Source organism: Pocillopora verrucosa, chromosome 6, assembly GCF_036669915.1.
Source record: "Pocillopora verrucosa isolate sample1 chromosome 6, ASM3666991v2, whole genome shotgun sequence".
Classification (NCBI taxonomy): domain Eukaryota; kingdom Metazoa; phylum Cnidaria; class Anthozoa; order Scleractinia; family Pocilloporidae; genus Pocillopora; species Pocillopora verrucosa.
Genome location: NC_089317.1, coordinates 5,887,911 through 5,909,054, shown reverse-complemented (window position 1 = coordinate 5,909,054; position 21,144 = coordinate 5,887,911). Strand labels below are relative to the sequence as shown.

The 21,144-nt window shown below is 36.2% G+C and overlaps 3 protein-coding genes across 3 annotated transcripts in view; 2 read left to right on the top strand and 1 right to left on the bottom strand.

Moving 5' to 3' along the window:
- Positions 1–7,577: 7,577 nt before the first annotated feature.
- Positions 7,578–12,508, bottom strand: LOC131787827 (uncharacterized). Its single transcript, XM_066169095.1, has 3 exons — positions 12,148–12,508; positions 9,016–9,058; positions 7,578–7,963 (listed from the first exon to the last, which is right to left on the bottom strand). Exons 1-3 carry the CDS (start codon positions 12,505–12,507, stop codon positions 7,743–7,745), a joined length of 624 nt encoding a protein of 207 aa, XP_066025192.1. The 5' UTR covers position 12,508; the 3' UTR covers positions 7,578–7,742.
- A 2,532-nt stretch (positions 12,509–15,040) lies between these two features.
- On the top strand, positions 15,041–20,865 carry LOC131787829 (ZP domain-containing protein-like). Its single transcript, XM_059104892.2, has 6 exons — positions 15,041–15,231; positions 16,975–17,025; positions 17,330–17,689; positions 18,373–18,595; positions 19,154–19,422; positions 20,084–20,865. Exons 1-6 carry the CDS (start codon positions 15,165–15,167, stop codon positions 20,263–20,265), a joined length of 1,152 nt encoding a protein of 383 aa, XP_058960875.2. The 5' UTR covers positions 15,041–15,164; the 3' UTR covers positions 20,266–20,865.
- A 30-nt stretch (positions 20,866–20,895) lies between these two features.
- Positions 20,896–21,144, top strand: part of LOC131786089 (protein amalgam) — a 10,181-nt gene continuing 9,932 nt past the window's right edge. Inside the window, exon 1 of the mRNA XM_059103077.2 lies at positions 20,896–21,030. Coding sequence (XP_058959060.2) covers positions 20,919–21,030 — 112 coding nt within the window. The 5' untranslated portion in view covers positions 20,896–20,918. The remainder of the gene's footprint in view (positions 21,031–21,144) is intronic.

Here is a 21,144-nt window from a genome sequence, read left to right as displayed (position 1 = left end):
GAGCCGGCAGGTAGCAACAGAAGAACCAAACAAAGGTTGTAAACATGCCAAGCGCCGTAATTGACGCTCTCATAACTTGCGCAGAAACGAAAATCTTCAACGAGAAAACGAAATGACATTCCGAGTTTTGAAGGTTTTCACACTCAAGGTAGATTATGGCTTACGTGCGGTGACAAAAGTCAAACGAAACTAACATTCGTTTAATGTACGTAGTTTCGTGTTCAAAAACAAGACAGAAATGATGAAAAATATAGCTAAAGTGGCATAACTGTTGAAATTAATAAAAATGATGAAGGTGTCAGAGCGACTGCGATCATGCTGAGGTCCTTCGCGGCTTTTTCACCATGGCGATCTCCCGCCATCACAGTGAAGTGAGCCACAGAAATTACATTGGCCACCATGTGGGTGAACAACTAAGAGTTTGATCTGGTATCCTTTCCGAAGCGCCTATCCGTAACATGACGAATATAGTTTCACTTCGGCTGCAAGTTCCCTGCGCGTTTAACTGCGAGGCTTCAAAACTTTGAAGATCATTTGTCCGTTCCATCCTGATTGAGATAGGCCTTTTAAAAAATTCCTAGGCATTTATTAAGACCTTTTAAAATAATTAGATCTTCTAAAAAATATACTAAATATTTCTCGTTTCGAAAAACATTTAGCATGTAGCCCTCTCAAGCGACGAAATAACGATACTTCAGTTTCCAAACGCGATGCGGATTATGGCTTAAAGAAGGAGTAAGCTTTCTGACTTCAACTGAGGCTTTGCGACGTTGGGAACTCATCTATGTAACGGTAAATATTATTTTGAAGTGTTGATATGTCCCAAAAGTACTTTCAATAGACCCTTTTTTTAAATCGTACAATTTTCAGAACTTTCAACACAAAGCTAGCTAATTTCCTGTTCGCAAATTCTACTCAACAAAACTTGCACGGGTCTTGTAAAAAGGAAAAATTTGCAAGTTATTCGCTCCATTTTTCGAAAGGTAAATAATATTTTTAAGTGTTGATATGTCCTAAAAGTATCGATTTTAAAACAGTGCAATTTCGGAAGTTTCAAAATCTTCAACCTAAACCTATGCAATTTTCTGGCTGGGAATTCTTGTAAACAGCGATCTAAGCGTGCTGAATCTACGAAGCGGTCTCGCACTTGCAAGAAATACGTACGTTTTTAGCTCCTAAGCAGAAAATTTACTATTCTTTGAATAAAAATTTGGTCTTGAAATATTTCTTGATGGTTTTTTACCTCGTCATTTATTCATCGTTTTCGGATAGAACACGACTACCTGATAAACCCGACACAGTTGTAACAAACTCTTTTTTCGTGCACAACTCGTATTTGCATGCTATGTCATAAAATAATTTTTTCATGTTTTAGCTGTCCATTTGTCGAGTTTTAGATGCACTTGGGAAGTTTGGAGAGCACTCGAGAAGCTAGAGTTGCTATCGACTGCACCTCCAACAACCATTATGCTGCTTGCGCGCTCTCCGAACTTCACGCCTGCATCCATAACTCGATATAAGTACGCTAAGTATGAAGCAATTATTTAAGGATAATCTCTTTGTGTTATATCATAGAGCCATTGGCTGCCTCCTAAATTTTGGTATAGAAAAACATCACCGAACGAGGAACCATTTAAACCATTTGCTGACGGTGTCGTCTTAAGTGATGACATTGTGACATATTTTTATCCTCTTAGGCGAGTCAAAGCGACATCCCGACGTCAATTAATGGATTTTGTAGACATTATAAAAATTTCCATAAACTCGCTCGATATTTCTGCGAGCTTTTTTTGAAAAAAGAGGACGTATCTCTTCAAGTTTATGAGTGTTGGACTAACACGACATGTTGATTAATTAAGATCAAAATTTGAGGGAATATTTCAGTTATTTTTATTTTTTTATCATGAGGAAGTTTTTATTAATTTTGGCATTTAATGTTTTGTTTGAGCTGCGTAGATTGCCGTAAGACATTGTGAGGATCGCTCTCATCTTCAAAATCTAACGCCGCTAATGGCATCGGATATATTTTCTTTGCATTGATTTCACAATAAGATAGAGACTTTTAGACGCCTTCATGATTTCCCCACCAAATGTCAGTTTCTGAGTGATATCTTCCGTGAGGAATGAATCATTCTTGTGTGTGCAAACCAGCAGGTTTTATGATAAATACTCTCTCCCTAGTAAAACAGTCATTAATTAAGTACGTCAGCTTTGGAAAAAACATCGACTGCTTTTTGTGGATTTGCATGCTCTTCATTTTGTGCATTTGGTTTTGGGAGGCTCATTGTCTGCAGCCGAGAATCTGACATGATCATATATATTATAAGTATGCAAATGCGGAAAGCAACCACAAATTAATTCATCTCATTGACGGTTTTTTTTAATGGTACATGAAAATATGACAGCAATAGCTCTTTCATAATCCTTTACGTAAGCTTTTTGTTTTTGTAATATTAAAAACCTATGATATTTAATCTTTTAAGGTTTGGGAAAAAATATAGGGGTAGACTTTTCATTTTTTCCTATTGTGCTTAATTTTCTTATTTGAAAGGACAAATGCTCTAGATTTGGAGCTCCATGAATATGAAATATGTTTTGAGATTTGCCTTAAAAGCGATTTTGAAATCCACTAAGCAAACGATATATCATTCAAGTTCATGCAGAAGTTGAACAAAACAGTATTTTACAATTCAAAGAACTAACCTCTTGAAGATTATGAGAGCTTATGTTGAAATGAAGCCACACTTTTGATGGGACGAGCTCTGTATCCTGAGCAGATACACGTTGCTTAACTGAACAAATCCAAGGCCTCGTAGAATTCTTAGCATTAGTTTTTTTCATGTCGAAGAAATCACACTTTGTATTTCGAAGACAAAGATCTAGGCACTGAATTTTTGAAATAACATGCGCTCCCAATAGCTTGATTGCATTGGTCCGAGGAAATTTCCCGCTTCGCTGGTGGCTGTGCAAGATGCTTTGAAAAGCATTTTGGCAGGAATGACTTGGTGAGTGAACATCAAATGTTAGGCCTACTAGCAATGCCGCAGCAAAATAATCTTTCAACAACATGTTTTGCGCTTTAATGCCTAAGTTAGTTAAATGACAACGGAAATGAAGTTTTTATAGCTCTGGCTGAAGATAATTAACAAAAGTGACGTTAAATTTGACGCGTGTCCTTTTATGGGTTGTTTATGACACAACTCGACAATTCCACATTGAATAAAGTATGTTGAAGAATTGTTATTTAATCTATAGAATGAACTTTTCAGAACTAATAGATAACGCATCACTTCAAACATGAACATTCATGATAAAGCAGATTTCCTACATCCCATATAATGTTCACAATTTTTTTCCATTGGTCTAGATCATTTCAGATTTTTTTTAATTTTTAAATTAATAAATTGCTAAATTTGTAAATTTTCAATTATTTCTAAATTTTTATATTTCTACTTATTTCAAAATTTCTAATTTTCTAAATTTCTAAATTTTCTAAACTTCTAAACTGTACAAAACTTTTAAATTTCTAAACTTCTGATTTACTTCAATTATGGAAATGGCTGATTTCCAAAATTAAAGAAAAAATTATGAAAAAATCTATCATTCCGCTAGAAAGGACGGAGATTATGAAATTGTAATGAAATATAAACAAACGATAGTAATAGCAACGGTGGTAAAAAATATCTTTTACAAGAAGTATAAATAAGGATATTTGACAATTTAAAATAAACTTTGGTCTGGAAACTCATGGAACTTGAGGATAAAACCTAGTATACATTTCTATGAAAAAAAAATTAACTCAAAATTATGGCTACCCATGTTTTATTCTCTTATGCATAAGCTTATGAATTACTGCTCATAACAATTTTATTGTTCTACAAAGCAAATGTTAGTAACAGCTGTTTAAACAGTTACAGCTACAGGAAAAAAAAAACTTTTTCAAATGTCTTGTGTGTTTTGTTCAATATAGCATCAAGAGAATGATATTCTCATAGAGTTGATGTTGAAAAGCTCGTGCAGCAAGTGGCATGAATCTTTCGAAAGGCGCTCTTTGCAATGTTACCACAAAAAAAATAGTTATTTCATGTTCATCTGACATAAACAGCAGTTACGGTCTTTGATAATTTCAGCGGCCCTGCAAGTGTTTTCGTTTTTTTTTTTTACTTTTCATGGAGAAGCCGTCTCAGCGCTGAGATTTAGGAAACAACTTTAGTTTCATAGTAGGAATATTATTTTCTTTTTAATTGCACATATGAAATTCTACGTTTTTATTTTAGAGGTGCAAAGTCAGCGACATCCTCGAGACGTTATATACAATATATTGCAAAGGGGCATCAGATTTCTATTATTTTCAGATTTTAGAGACCTATTTGGAATTGTCAGCGAAGATGGCTAAGAAGTAAATAAATTGTAACTGCATATTTTTCCATCAATTGCGGTATGTTACAGTCATAAATACACATGAATATGCATGTAATACTTTACGTCAAATTCCAACTTTTAACTTTGTCACGATAAGATTAATTAATGTACATGTATATGAAAAGAAAAATCAAAAGGGAATTGATTGGGTAAAAGAAATAGGCTGTATTCATTATAACTCCTTCCCAAATACCCTTAAATTTTTATCCTATATATTTTTGTTTCTTGTTTTGCTTCAGTTTTCATTTGATGTCTCCTGATGCCGGCGAAAAGTAAAATACAATTATCTCTGTGCTTTACATCAAATTTAACTAATCTAGGCTAATGTCACTTTTTTTTTTTAGGATCTCCAGTCTTATGAAATATCTTTCTATATTTTCTTTGTTTACCGTCCTATTTGTGCCTGAAGGTGTTCAACTCGAGTGCTGCTCATTGGTGATTGGATGGAGCGCAATTTTGGATAATAGACTACGAATAAGCCAGGATATTCATTTTCATTATATGGATAACGATAAAATACCGAATTAGCTTTCGCTCAAAACATGATATCTTCACACTTTAAGGGATATAACATGTTATCTCACATGTGAAGAGATCACTGTTGTTTTATTATACTTAAAATATACACATATCAAAGTGAATGATTTAGTTTTCCATTGATGTTTACATGATAAATAGAAGATTCGTGTTCAAAATATTTCACTCGTTCGCTTCGCTCACCCGTTAAATATTTTTTAAAGCTCCAAGAGAAATTTCTAACCTCCGCACGGCCATGTAATATCCTCTGTATTAATTTTTACCAAGGAAACAATTTTTTCTTGTAAAGGTAGAAAAGAAAAAAAAATTAAAATAGGAAAGAGAATACCGGCCGTAGCTTCTAGCCAACATTTCAGTAATAGCCGTGGTTAGCTATGTTTTTTTTGTGCTCGGGAGACGAAGAGAAAAATAAAGAATAAAGAACCAAAAAAAATAGCAAAAGGCAACGACGAAAAAAGGAGCAAAATTGGACAAAGCGAATTAAAACATATAATCCGAAAGGAGAAGCATAACTCAGGGTACCGTAAACTAAATTTAAAGCTAACCTTTCGAAGTTCAAGGGAGCTGATGTTGTAATGAATCCAGTTTTTGAGTCCAGCGTTTGTTTCCTGCTTCTTTTCACTAGAATTTGAAATCCGGTATATCTTACATGCCCACATGTTCTTTTCGTTGTTAACCTTTTGTCTCATCTCAAAGCCGTCGCAAAGAGGATTCCTCAAGCATATTTCAAGACATTGCATCTTGGTGAAAACAAACTGCCTTGGAAGTGACACGGTTGAATTTGACAGCACCCTTCCTTCCCGCCGATGTTTTTGTAAGGTATCTCGAAATGATCTATACCCTCTTTGGCATGGGTTAATCAGAGTACCAATTGCAAAAGCAGAGCAAACCATAACCGTTGCGATGTATAACTTTGCCATTTAATTGCCACAGCGGTAAGTCTTCCGAAAAAACACTCGTTAAATTCAATGTGAACAAATAACACTTATTTGCCCAAAACGCAAATTTTCTTTCATACGTACTATTTCCATTTTCTCGCCGGATATTTTAATATCTTTTTGTCAGAGTTAAATCAACAGATGGAAATCAAGGGATTAGGCCATATGCTAGTGTTTGCTTAACATCCATTAAAACTCAGAAGCAAAACCAATCAGTGTGTTCCCGCCATCAAAATTTTAACCCCACTTTTCGCGAGTAATTCTTTTCCTTTTTTTGCACTTTATTATTGCAATCTTGGGAAAAACAAGCCAGTATCATCTCATTGATTAAAAACAATTAGCTGGAAGCAGTAATATGTGTATTTTTTTTGTGTTGTCAAACACCATGCCAGAATTATTGACAGGATATGTTTCCTATATGACCAAAAACAAAGCAAGTACTTATTAAAAAAAAAAAACCAAGGTAGCTTTTACCTATTAACTTTCTGGAGTTCCTTTTTCCTTAAGACAGCTGCAAATCGAACCATCTCGTACGGCTGTCATTCAGAGAGTTTCTGTTTTCTACTGATTGAAATGCACGCGGTGACTTGTTACCGGAACCTCGGAAATAATCTGCCATTAGTTCTCCCTGAAGAAGACTGCTTTCGATACTCGAACTGAACAAAATTTATAAAACCAATTAGGCTTCATTCGTATCGGTATTAGCACTTATTTTAATTTCCAGATTAGAGTTTCATAATCAAGTATCGGTCGGGTAGATGAATCAACTTCCTTTTCTCTAGGCCCAGCATGTTCGAAAGTTCGATGATACTGTGCACAGGATGCATTGGATAGCGTTGTAGGTTTTTAAACACTTATCTGATTGATAGCGATTTAGTCTTTGGATATCCGTCCTTTGAACAATTAGAACCATATCTTATTGGAAGCTGGAAATGAATTTATAGATGTTTAGTGTTTAATTATGTGAAGTTTTGATGCGGTCGGTAAACTGTCTTTCTGGATTCAACCTTGCTGAATCAGACCAGGAAGCTTCACGACTTGGTGATGTGATTTGCTTGTTAAGCTTTGAATGTTTTATTAATGCTTTTAGAATGAAATGTGTCACGGATAAGTTCACTTTGAAAAATTAGCCCTTAAACAAGATGGCGTCATTTGTTGAAAATTCTCTCAAGCCTCGTTTACAATAGTATTTTTATAAATTATTTCGACTTTCTTGTTCTTTCTACGTGGATACGCTGCTCTTTTGGTTTCAGTGCTTTGGGAAAATTCTCTTCAAAAAATTTACCATACTGCACCTTATACGCGTGGGCGTAGAGGAAATTTGGTTTTCCGACGTAATCATGCTAAGTCCTATTGTGACATCTTTCAAACAATAAGGGAGGTAAGTTTCTAAAGAAACTGTGGTGCCACGTCGGTGAGAGAGTATAAAAAAGCAATTTGGCATTATCAACTGAGTTGATAGCGTCAATTGACCACCGTTAAGAGTTTCAAAGCTGACGTTTCAAACGTTAGCCCTTCGTCAGAGCGCGCTTTCAAGCAACATGGTACAATAATAGCCGGCTTTGTCTAGGCAAATAGCTAGCATGTCTTTCTTTTGATGTTAGGTTTCTTTCAATTTCGGTAGTATTAATTTTCTTTTAAGCTAATTAATCCTTCGAAACAAATATTTTTGAAAAAAAAGTAATTACACATGCTTACAGAAAAAAAAGGCACTTGAAATTTCTTTTAAGTAGCAATGCTTTGCGTGTTTATAATTAATGTCAGGCAGATGGTAAGCCTCCCACTGCAGTCTCTAAAAAGGGCTCCAAAGTAGAACAGGATGTGAAATGAATGTAGCATAGGTATCTACTGTGGGATAGGACAGCAACAGTGTTGGCTTGAACTTTCTGGGTCAACACAACACCATCCATTTGCAAGAATTCGAGCCTCCCAGACTCCGCTACAGTTTCTCAGCCTCTTCTTCTGAGTACATGAATCAACAGTTAGTGCTTTGGTCTTGCAATACTCATCCAGTGACACAGCAGTCGGCGTTTGGAACGAAAGTTCTAAAGTGGAACTCGCTTCATCTGCAAAAAATACATTTCATGCCAATTAAATAAAACTTTTCATTCTAATGTCTACTGTTCCATTGCGAGTGAAATACGTATTTGACATTAGCTTTTTTGTCAGGTAGGCTGACCAGTCCCTCTTCATCCATGCAAGGCCTTGTGCATAATTTTGGGGAGTAATGTCCAGGATTTAACTCAGAGAGAAAAAACAGCGGAATTTACGGAAATGAGCAAGACCATCGACGAAGTCTACGAGATTAATTCAAATAGTTATACGGATAGGCCCAACGAAATATACGAAAACTGCGAAATTTTCGCTTATTCGACAGGCTATCGACGAAATCTACGAAATTTATGGAAAGGTTTGCAAGGAAGGCCGCAGTTGAATTTACGTTAATTTCATATGATTCCGCTTTCGTGACCTTCCTCGAAACTCACCTGGAGGGAAGATTAGGAGAGTTTTAGATTAAGGTTAATATGCCATGTGTTTATAGAATAGAATATTTTCCTCCCGCTTTATCTTCCCATAGACACGTACGCTTAAACATGTCTGACAGAATACAGAATATTAAGGAGATACGATAGAAAAAAAAAATTGCCGGGAAATTTTAGGGGAATTATTGAAATACCTCAGAGCTTGGGGAGAGGGTAGAAATCAGAAATGAAGTAAATTCTGTTTTGGCACATCCAGATTCCTCCTTTCCCAACAACCTCAGCGGGTTCCTCTATGACCTCTGTGCATGCTTTTAATGACAAATATTAAAGTTTTAGCTATAATATTATAGTTCGCAGCTCATGAACGATTTTCAACCCTCTTCCAAACTCTTCAATAATGTGAAAGAATAGGCTTTTGCAGTCATGAAAGCCAAATTCCCACTCCTGTCAGTCTAAATCTCACAATCACTGTGGCTGGCTGTACTCTCTTCGTATTTCCTTTTATTGAAAATACAGGTTCTCACAAATCCGAACGGCTGCAGTCTCCAGTTACCTAAGAAGTTTATTGACATCGACTATTTGACTGATAGTGATTTATGGGTATGCAATATATTTTTCAATTTTAATGAAATTACCTGTGTCTTTCTCTTTGCATTCGTCTTCTGCCGACGCAAGAATCTGGAACAGAAAAAACATTATTGCCTTTTTCGTGTTATCAGTTTGCACTGTAACCTTGAGAACTACATGCTATGAAACAGATAACAGAAAGTAAGTTCACGTTCTATCAAAAGCGGTGCAATATTATATTGCTTAACTAAAAGAGGATATGATCATTAACATAGCTTACTCCAAACCCTTACAAGTGTGACTGACAATTGATCTTATTTAAAGGGTATAATCAGGAAAAAACTAGAAACAGGTGCAATTTTCCTGACTTAATTTTCTTAACTTAAAGTTTATCATTTCGAATACAAAATCTCTTCCTAACACTGCAGCAAATATGGCAAACTTATGAATTTCTATACGGAAAATAAAGCAATAAAAGTATGTTCGTAAATAATAAAATATTAGATGATAAACATGTAAATCCAAAAACCCAGGACTTTTATCGCCAATGCAAAGATAATGTCACAACAGTCAGCAATGAAAAAAGAGGGAAGAGAAAAAATACAGTAAATTCAATAACTCTAAGAAGTGGTTATGATCTTATGTAAATCAAAGGTTACCCACGTAAACCAGTAAATTAACGCAAGGCTTAACGAGGAGTTGGAATGAATTTAAAACAAGGATAAGTGTTGAACATAGAATTTTGATTTCACTTTCAAATGGATATGTATGGTTTGTTAGGAAAACCGAGAGGATGGTATGAATTTTGTGTTGAGTTAAATTTAAGTACCACCTTTTTGTTCTCTGAAAGCATTTGTAAGAATCATTTATTGAACTGAAAGGTAAACATGTTATTGAAATATTGATAAAAGCAAGAAACAATTAAAGTGATTATGAAAATTCAGATTGAAAAAAAATGACGGAAGAAAAGATCAGGCCTTATGTTAAAAGCTTCCTCAGTTTTGCTTTGGACTATGATTATCTTTCGTAGTTTTCGAGTTTCGAGTATTTATCAACATTAAAAATCAAAAGATGTCTTTCGAAGTGAAAACGTGTTGCAACTGCAAGATTCTGACTGAGTGCAGCATTTCCCTTACAAAAGAAGTGAACAGAATAGCACATATTGGACGGGAACCTACCTCCTCTAACGCCCTTGAACTCACATTTATATGTGTCCAGTCGTCGTTTTCTATGATAAAATACTTTGGATTTGCGCGGTTTAATCTGCAACTTCTCTGCGTATTCTGTTTTTTTATATCAATAGATGCGCAAACTTTAATTCTCAAGCAAAGATCTAAGCACTGTAGGTTAGTAAACACATCTTTTTCAAAAACAATCATGTTCATGTCTGCTAATCGATGTCCACCAATTCTATTGCTATCAATGATTTCTTTAAACCTTAATAGTCCATTCTGTTGACAGGAATTGTTGATTCGAGTTGATGATATGACACAATACAATAAAAGCCAGGAAACTTTCAAAAAGCCTGTGGTAGCCATTTTTAGATAATTGGAGATACTTGACTGGGAAGACTGATAAGTAAATAAGTGATTTTGTGGTTGCTTCGTTGAGTAGACAAAAGCCTTGGGCTAACTTGTTAGACTTTGGGGATAAGACCAAAGTGTTACCGTACGAATACTGTGAAATCAATTTGACCAAATGACCTGACATTTTGCTCTGAAACAAGAATAATTTAGCTTTCCAACAAGCGTAGGCGGTATTGAATTCATTATCACTGGAAGAGATTTGATTATTTACTAATGAACCGCAGTTAGTAACGTGTTGATAAAAGAATTAGTTAAATAGAAAGAATTAATTGTAAGGCTGAGTGTAATAACGACGATGATTGTCGAGTCAAAACTATCGCTTTATTTGCTGAAACGAGAATAATCTACTTCGATTGAATTGTTAACTATGGTCTTTGCTAAAACAAAATCGTTAAGAAAAAAAAAAGTTATAGGAAATCTGCCTTAAAGAAGCCTTCTGGTCAATAATTTTTTTGTGGATGTCCGACCTGATTTCGTTTAACTTACCCTGTTCTCTACTGATAAAATATAAAAAAAAAACCAAAATAATAATAACAAAGGTAACGAGAGATTTTTAATAAATGTTTGCACTTGAAAGCTGTTATGCAGTTGATACAATGCAGCGAATTGTAGCAATACGGGCGGGGAACGTTGCATTCAATCTTGCAAGCAACCTGATTTTAGACAGAAATTCTCACAAGTGAGCTGAATAAGGGTCCGTGGTAGTAAATGTGAGCTCAGAATCTCACTCTGGACAAGTTTTTTAGACGTCTAGAGTATTCATTTCAGCTCCACCGTAGCAGGTTCATGGTTCCCCTTCTCGCCAGATTTTTGTTCTGTTTTGCTATGTTTTGTTTTGCTTTGTTGGTTTGTTTTCTCGTCTGTCGATAGTTTTGATGTTTTACCTTCAAATGATGGCCATCTATGTATCTACACGACGCAATAGAATTTTTTTGTGAGGGACATGAATATATTTTTACGCTGCTGCAGGCCTGTAACGTGATTTAAAACTAGTAATAATCATGGATTTGTAAAGTGCGTTCGATCTAGCATCGGACTAGACATCATGATATATATTTTTTGGCGATTATAAATTCCAAGGTGCAAGTGAACCTACAGGTATCTATAAATGTCGTAGCTCACAAAATTCTGATCTAGAGATTATAAACCCTTGTTCTGATCAAATGGGTGGAATTTATCTACATATCTTCCCATGACATCCAGATCGAAGCGATTCAACTTAGTGAGGGGTCGATACCCGCGGGAGATCATAACACTCGCGGGACTGGAAATCGACGTGAAATCGGGCGTCGTACGCACATATTTATTATCATATTTCTTTTAGTAATAAAATGGAAATGAAATTTTGTTACATTTTGGTAACTTCATTAGTGAAGACACATGCCAAGTGTAAAATTAAGACAAACTAGAGAAATACCCCGCTGATAAATTTTAACCTGATGGGAATCGTTAAATTCTACTAGGAAGATTTGATGAGACGATTTACGAAATATGTCTTAGTTGGTCGCAAAAGTGCATCAAATTTCGCTCTTCTCATTTAAATCCTAACGTACTATTACTCAAAAGTCAAAGTTATGCTTATTCTTCTAAATATAATTTTACAATTCAGCTTACCTGTCTTAAAAATGCAGAACTCATGTTAAAATGGATCCAATCGCGCCTGGACGCCAAACGCACATTCTGTTGGTTACCGCCGTAAATCTTACAGATCTTCCCATTAAATTTTGAGGATTGCATGAAATCGAAGGAGGTGCAGTGATAAAACCGTAAACAACTGTCCAGGCAACCAGTAACGGTGAATATGCCATCGGGGACATATGCTGGAATCATGTCAGACGAAATGCGCTTTCCTGCAAAAATTCGATCTTGATTTCTTGCTTGGGTTGGGTTTCCAAAAAGTGTATCGCAAGTTTTAGTTAAAGCCAAACCAAAGAGAAATGAAAACACTGCCAATTTAACATGTATAACAGCCATCTTGATGCTTGTCTTTTGCGGTCATTATAGGCTGTCCATTAAAACCGGATTTTATCCAGCTGTTTTATAGACATACAACGCTTACATTTTGTCATTTTTGACTGAAACGTTTTTTATCATGTTAATCGACCAGATTCTTTCAATGTGATCTTCGGGTTTGCTTTCACGCGAACGTCATGTGTGTGTGTACGCTTCTTTTGTTTGTTTTTGTTTTAATTTGTTGTTTCTCTCTATCTCTCTTTCTACTCTTGTTTTTGGATAACGATGACGAAGTTCTTACCGATTTTCAGGAGTATAACATTTTAGATGTATTAAAATTATTTACTGGAAGTGGGTATATCTTGTAGTTATTGCCCTTTTCGGAAATCGTTCTCTTAAGAAAATATTCACTAAATAATTTCGAATTATTTGAAGTAATGGTAGGCGTAAATCACACTTTGATGTTCTGTGCTCAATATTTAATGACATCTTCATAAATGTAAGGGTCCAATAGCATTCAAGATTCATACGTAATCAAGCTGTAACTCTGTAACATGTAATTTCCATATATATGCTTGAAATTTGTTGAAACTAGACTTGTAGCAGTCCCTGCTTTACGGCGAAATTCACTGCGCGAATAAATCAAAATCAGTGAAAAAAGATATTGACGTTAGCACGCTGCGTGTTGACGGAATTTTTTTCTCTTGACTAACGCGATAGACTTCGCCCAAAACTAGAAATTGCTCAAAGTCTACATTAAAATATGCACGGGCGATATATTATTTTCTTACTTATCTATTTTAGAATCTCAGCATTGGCACCTGTCATATTTTTAATGTGACCACAAAATCCAATTATAACTTTTTGTCAGTTTTTGTTCGTCGTACGTGTAAATGCTTTTAGTTCCTAACGTCGACGGGTTGCTCGTAGTTCATCGTTTTTCCTTTGCAACAAACACCACAAGTGAAACAAGAATAGAAATGATAATTTTTTCCTTTTGGGCTTGATGAAAGCATGATAACGTAAATTGGCCACCGTAAATAGTTTCAAAGCTAATGTTTCGATTGCTAGCCCTTCGTCAGAGCGAATCTCTTAACGGTGGCCAATTTACGTTATCAACTCAGTTGATAATACTAAATTACCATTTTGTACTATTCCACAGTTTTTTTAGAAACTTACCCCCTTTAGTTAAATGGGAGCATTTGATGACTACACGTGGATAACAATCGTGCCTCTAAGTTTAACCAGGGAATGTTCTAAAATATCCGTTCTTTTCGGATCTGGAGCAGATCGGAGTAGGTGTCTGTTTTCTCCACTGTGTGGTGAATGTTTTTATTACTTTGGAAGAAAAGAGGAAGATTCTACTTCCAATTTCGTAGAGGCTGCATTTTGGATGAAGCGATATCCTGAATTTAATGCATAACACTTTGCACGCCGATTTTTCCATGCTCGACGTCTTACCACTAATGTGTCAGAATTGTCCCAAATTCACTTTTTGTTACCAATTCTGGAAATTTTATGAATGAAGTATAGACTGGCTCCAGCGATTTCTTTCTTGAAAATTGTCGGATTACTTTATAAATAAATTTCTTGGTTGTTTGTTAGTTCATCTTACTGTTATTTGCTTTTCTTTACTTTTACGCTCCATGACATATAACCTGTTAAGCTACTTGAACTCCAATTTTTTTTAGTGTCTCGTTCAGCCTTACTTAAAAGCGCTTCGTATGATTTTAGAGATGATTTTTTGGTGTGGCAGTGCTGTATTGGATTAAGAATCCCTAATAGTCTTGAAGGCCATGGTCATCGATCACATCAGAGAGGCGCCCTGTGGCCATTTAGAGGAACATTTTGAGATAAGTGATAACTTTGTGTCTATTATGAAAACCGGACGTGAAGAAGCTAATTACAAAGAGATTGAATATTAATAGCGTCTCATGAATACAGCCGTTCAGACCAAACTCCTTAGAGAAAAACTTAGCAAAAACTGCTTACCAATTAAATAAGTGTTCAATATGGCTGCTTATTGGATAGTTATTCATCCATCGTAAAATCTTAGAATTATTTGAACATTTGGAAATAGCTTTTCTCCTTATTACCAACAGACAAGACATCGTATGAAGTGCTTTTGATAGGCGACTTTCGTAATCTTAGCTCTGCTCCAGTTATTTTATAAACTATAATATGCAAACCAGTTTGAACATTATTTTTTTACTGTTCTGTCATGGACAGCACAGAAGTTCTTATAGTATTTACAAAATGTATCGCATGGGAAATTTTAATAACGATAGAAAGTAAACTCCAGCTGACACCCTCCATAATAAAAGGATTATGAATCGGCTCCTGTGAATAAACAAACGCTAATAACTACAGCAGGATTGCCTTCATTTCCGGTTCTCAAAAGGTGTTCATACAGTCAAGGGCCATTGTTTTATTCCTTGTGTCCAACAACATTATCTTATTAGAATTTCATTTCTCTTTTGTTTTTGAGACTTCGTGGAGGTCGATGTGTCACATAGTACTCATACAGGTCAAAACAATAAGCATTGTCAAGAAACCTTCGTCTGGGAATTTGTCACCGCCAAATCAGGCGAGCAACAAATAAAGGGAGTGTCAATTCTGCAGGCGAGGTTTTTCACCGAGCACATTCTACTGTATCATTCTTTCTCTGGCAGTAGAAAATGGGGCGGCATATATTTGTCTTTTTCTTGAACCTTTTCGTGGCATTCAACTTGTCATGTACACAAGGTACGTTCTAGTATCTCTGTCACACTTAAATTTGTTTTCAAACGTCTAATCGATGGGGCGGGAAAGTCATTTGTTCACCAATTAGGGCTTCACGCGATTTCGTTTTTTCATTTGTTTTCATGATCAATCCACGACCTTTTTCCACTCTTATTATATGTTACCTTTGATCAGTTACATATTCCTCATGGATTTAGAAAACTTTCGTGAGGCATGCGTTTCTACTGCTATACACGCCTTCTGTGCAACGAAGACAACATCGATGGAAATGGAATCCACAAATTTCGGTCTTCTATGACTACATAACAACTTTTATTGTCTCTGTCATTTTGTATATATCAATATCTGTCTCAGCTTACCCTTCGCCGCATGCTATTCAATCTTCACACTTAAGGCACTGATTTTTCTTCGTTCAGCCTCTGGTATATCAACAACAGCCTTGTCGACATTGCAGTGGGCTTGCTGTATATTAGATTTTTAATTACCATAAGTCAACTATCATATTGAAATCGATCTCGGTTGGCACCTCTAGTATCATGAGTTGTTAACTCAGATATTCGACCAAAATATTTTAAAACTTGGTTGTGTAATCTCGAGAGTACACGACGAATTTATTGAATGGGTGTGTGTGTGTTGCTAGTGTTGGAACGCCCTAAGCCAATTATATGCTGTACTCGAATACATTTTAAAACTCTGATGTAGAGTCAACACCGACAAGGTCATTGCTCAGTAAGACTTAGAATTCATAGACACTCTAGTCGCCCAGATTAAGGTAGGTGTAGCCTTGTTCTTCATCATTCAAAGCACCGATCAATAAAATTATCATGATAAAGTTTATTACCTAAACTGGGTACAGTTTTCATGCGATTCCGATAAGTTTATATATTAGCCTTTCTCTGTTACTCATATATTCGACACACAACGGTCTACAGTCTTGGCCGCGGATAAATTATTGCCAATTTTAGAACGCCATTGTTTTCGTTGTAAACAAAATAACCAGCCATTGACTTGCAGAAAAAGTACCGAAATACAAAGGAAACCGATGATGGTTTGGTTAAAAGATACTTTGAAAAGCGAATAGAAAGTTTGTCAAGTTTCGGCTCTTCTCTGAGACCCAAGTTCGTCCCTCCCTAGAACAAGGAACACTCATCAAACGGACGAACTCTACTTCACAGACAAATCAAGTCTTAAGTGCACAATGAAGGCCGCATTGTGTGGTTCTCTGGAACGCCTCCTATCTTTAGATGCATAGCGTGCTGAAAACAACCTTCTCGGTGTGAGATTCAATAGAATAATTTAACAGATTGTTCACGCACTGATTACCGACGCAATGATTATTCACGCGCTGAGCAAAATGATTAGGAGAAAAAGAAGAACAATGAATTCCAAATGAATTCTTTGTCGTCTGACCTTGCTTTAGTCCCAAGCACTGAATAACACAATTGAGTTTGTCAGAATCATTGCTACTTTCTTACAAGGTCATTCATGATGTTGTTCAAGCAATGTTGCATATCATAACGTCACGTCAGACCACTTCAAGCCTGTGTCACAACGTTGCACCAAGTCACGCTATCGCACCACGCCATGCCGTGTTTCATATCATTGTAGCTGGTCAAATTAGATTATGTCACATCCTACACACAGAAAAGTTGTTTCATGGTATGGAATATAGATATTGAAAAAAAGCATTTGTAATGAGTTTATCTCTCTCTTTTTTGCTTTGTTCTCGTCAACTTACGAATTCAGAACTTCCCACAAATGCCAGTCAAGGAGAAATGGTGATTGATGATGCAGCAAGTAAGTATGTTTATGATTATACGCGCTATTAAAAAAGAGTCTCTCTAGTTCTCTGGGATTGTAAAATAGATGACTGATAGAGTTATGTACCAAGAGAGAGAAAGGGAAAGTTTGTATTTCTTTACTTGTTTTGTTGTAAATCTTTGAGCAGAGTCCCCGCACACAAGTGAATACCATTTCTTGAAAGAATATAAAAAAAAAAGCCTTTATGGAAATTCAGATAAACATTATAGAAAGCTTTTGGTTGTTGTTCTTGTTGTTTTTTTTTTAATATAAATACGAGTATATTTTTCTTGCTTTTCAGACCTAGAAATTGCATGCCACAGTGATTTCATTGAAGTGACTGTGGAAAGCAAAAACTACCCCGGCCTTGACACCAATGTAACTCATCTTGAAGATGAGGCGTGTGTGCCCGTTTATAAAGATGACTCCAAGGCTGTATTCAGATTTGGCTTAGAAGAATGCAAGACCAAACACGAGGATGATGGAAAGATGGTGTCATATAGTAACAGGATCATTGCAGTAGTAAGGGATGTGGTTGATGAGGCAGACATCACTCGAAAGAGCACAAGAATACTTCCCTTCAAGTGTTCATACCAAAAGAAGACCCTTCTTTCCAAAGTGTCATATTCTCCTCGTTACGTCCAGGTGGTTACAGACGCAGGTTTGTACTAATACTACGTTTGGTGTTAACACCAAGTTTTTCTTTGTGCTCTACATCTTTCAGCAAATTTATTTAAAAAACAACGGAGAATTTGTTATTTCAAAGTAAAAAATTGCTTATTAACAATTTTTTGTGTGTAACAGACAAGAAATTGACGAGAGACTCGATGATGGAGGATAACTGTTCAATCTTATCATTTTGTTTCCCATTCAGCCGAAATTTATTACCTTTACTTCAAAAGGTGGTGAAAAATTCATTCAATTTTTATTCATCATGACTTGTATTGCTTATACTACTTCAATTTATGCCTTAGTAAGTAGGTACTTGCGCTATGTACTTGCGCTATGTATTTGCGCCTAGTACTTTAGTAAGTACTTGCACAATGGCTGGTCAATTTAGCGGGCCATATTTCATGTACTACAGGGCCTGCTAAACTCAAAAATTTGATTAAATCGAAATCTTCCCCTTCTATTTAAACCCAGAGATATGATAGATATCCTACCAACCTTGTTTATCCAGTCCGTACAATAAGTTATAGTATGATTTATGGCCTGCGTGCCTTGCGCTTTGGCCATAAATTTGAGCGGAAAATACTCGGTCCATAACTTACAGCACGGATCTCGAACTCTTTATTCACTCAGGCCAAATGTTTTTTTCTTCATTCTTATTTCTTTTTTTGATAGAGAATTACGGTAATTTCACTTACCTTATGAACATGTACACTGATAAGGAAAACTCAAAAAAGGTAGAGAAATTCCCGCTCTTGGTTGGTATCAGTCAGCGCTTGTACATCAGCTTGAAGGTGCAATCAGGTGACTCGGATTTAAGCTTGTTCCCTGACGAATGCAAAGCAGCACCTTCGACAGAGTACAATGCTAAACCAGACCATAAAATGATCGAGCAAGGGTAAGTTATGGCCCAACATGCTTTGCTAACGCAACATTTGTAATGGAATAGGTGCGGTGTGCCCTCGCAAAAATGACAGTGTACGGATTGTCTGAAAACATGTCAATCAGTCTGAAACAGTGCAGCGAGTTAAAATTGACGGCGTAATCGTTAAAAACAATGGAATAAATTATTGTGAATTTCGAAATATAGCAACAATCTCTTGTGTTTGGAAAATTTATTTTTACATATTCATTGTAAATCGCACTTGAAATCATTTGTCTAACATGAACCACTTTTGGGGCGGCTAAGGACAATTTCACTGTTAATATTTGGTGCATATACAAAACATCAAAAAGGTTTGATTACTCGTTAATGTTTTGTTGACGATGAAACTGAATTAGCGGAAAAGAGAAGATTAACTTTTGGCCTCGTTACACTCACACCCTGATTGGAACTGTACTCACTCACTTAGGTTTACAAAATTTTCAAACAATAATGGTTTTAACATCGCGCATGTTCGCATTTCATCGTGAGATTGACAGTAACAAAATTTTTGCCAATGTCAACTCCTTCTAGCTGCCCACGTGACAGATACTTAGAGTACGAATACGAAAAATCAGCCTATCAGAACTTCAGCTTTGTGGCCTTTCGTTTTAAGAAAGGATACGACGACGTTTACATTCACTGCAAGCTGACTGTCTGTCGGTCAGACGACGAGAAGTCTAAATGTGATTCGGGATGTCAAGAAGAGGGAAATCAGTCCAGGAGAAAGAGGAATATCCACGACGAATATCGTACTGAACTGTACGTCGGACCAATCAAAATGACTAATGAACAAGATAAAGGTGAGTTAATAAAATTTAAAGTTTTAGCCGGCGTCGTTGGAGTTTTATTGAGTGCTAAATGAAAAAAACAAAACAAAACAGAAACAAACAGACAAAAAATAAAAACAAGCAAAACATTGGCGTCGGAGCCACCAATCTGTCCCAATCCTCTTACAGCTTTGCCACTGAACGCCACAAAGTGAAAACAAAAATTTACCTAGACAAGCTAGTAAATACCTGTATATATCTTATGGGCTTTGAAAAGGGATAAATATATGAAATCTCTCATAGTGTAAAAGACAGCATAGTTTGCAGATAACCTCGTTGAAAAATAACTGGGTTTGTTTCATGACAATGTTACTCTCGGTCTCATTTCTGTGCACAGGCTTGGCAACTTGGTATTTTGACTCATAAGGAACTGGTACAGGAGAAGAAAAGGGCGAGAAAATTAGGGGGGAGCAAGGAAGGTCGGGGCGGTTAAAAGGAATATGCACCTTGACATTCCAAATGTTACTTTATTTTTGTTTAACAAGCTAATTCGTGTGCCAGAAATAAAGGATAATTCAACTGTTCTTTTAGTGTATTCAAAAACTTGAGTAAATCTTTGTTTGAAATATTTGCCGCCAAGATTTCTACAATTCTCTTTTTTTTTTTCAATAGTTGTCATCATTTTTGTTTTCAGCCATGAAATCAGGTGAAACTCCAACCATAATCAAGGAAAAATCCAAGACGGTCTTGTTGGTTGGAGTGTTGGCGGGGGTCTTGGGTACTATATCTCTGGGGCTTGTTGGAGCACTCATTATTGTGACCCGACGTGGCCGTCATTCAGAAACTGGGGCCACTTTGCTTGTTCAAGACGACTAAAGATTTCCGACATGTGGCTTAAAATTGTGTAGATTGGTAGAGTGCGTTTCTCAATCAGTGATCTCGTAAAGAACTTTTAGTGATTTAGCCACAGATTCCATTTGAAACGAGACAGTTTTCTTTTTTGTAATTTCTCGGAATCATGCAAGCATAAACTTGAAATCATGCATGCGTAGGTTTAGACAATAAAGTCACTTTGAGCGAGTGAATTGGCCATCGTAAAAGGATTTTAAAGTTGAAGTTTCGATCATTATCCCTTCGTCAGAGCGAGTCCAAAACGCTGGAAATTCAGTTTAAAAATCCCTTTGCGATGGTCATTTCACATTACCGACTCAGATGACAAAACAAACTTATCTCACTTGCAACTATTTTTGAAGACTGATAGAGGGTCTTCTCACTCGTGTATCGTAGTCATTTCATTTCACGAAAGTAGAGGGATGAGCGACATGCTTTTTTGTCTAGTCCTAGTCGCGTCAACAGCAAATACCGTAAGAACATCTGTGCCGCACGTGACAGAACTCAGTGAAAAAGTAAAGTTCAAACTGGTTTGCATATTTTGGTTTATTTTGTTTTAGTAAATTTGCATAATCTTGCAATCCACATGGTGTGGCGTCATCGCTTTAAATGAATTTTTAGTCGCAAGAAATCACTCCATGCTGGATCATTCAATCACCTTCACAATGAGAGTTTTTCATGCTCAGCGCTTGAAGAAGAGTACATGCCCTCTTTTCCTTTGTGTTGTGCTGCTGTTGACGCTTGAAGAAGGTGGGTAGCCAACGAAACACAGCTGAACAAAGTTTCCGTGAGCGACAAGTACTGCTTCAAGTCTATTGCTTATAGTCTTAGTTGTACTTAGAATAAAAAACACCGCATTTCAGC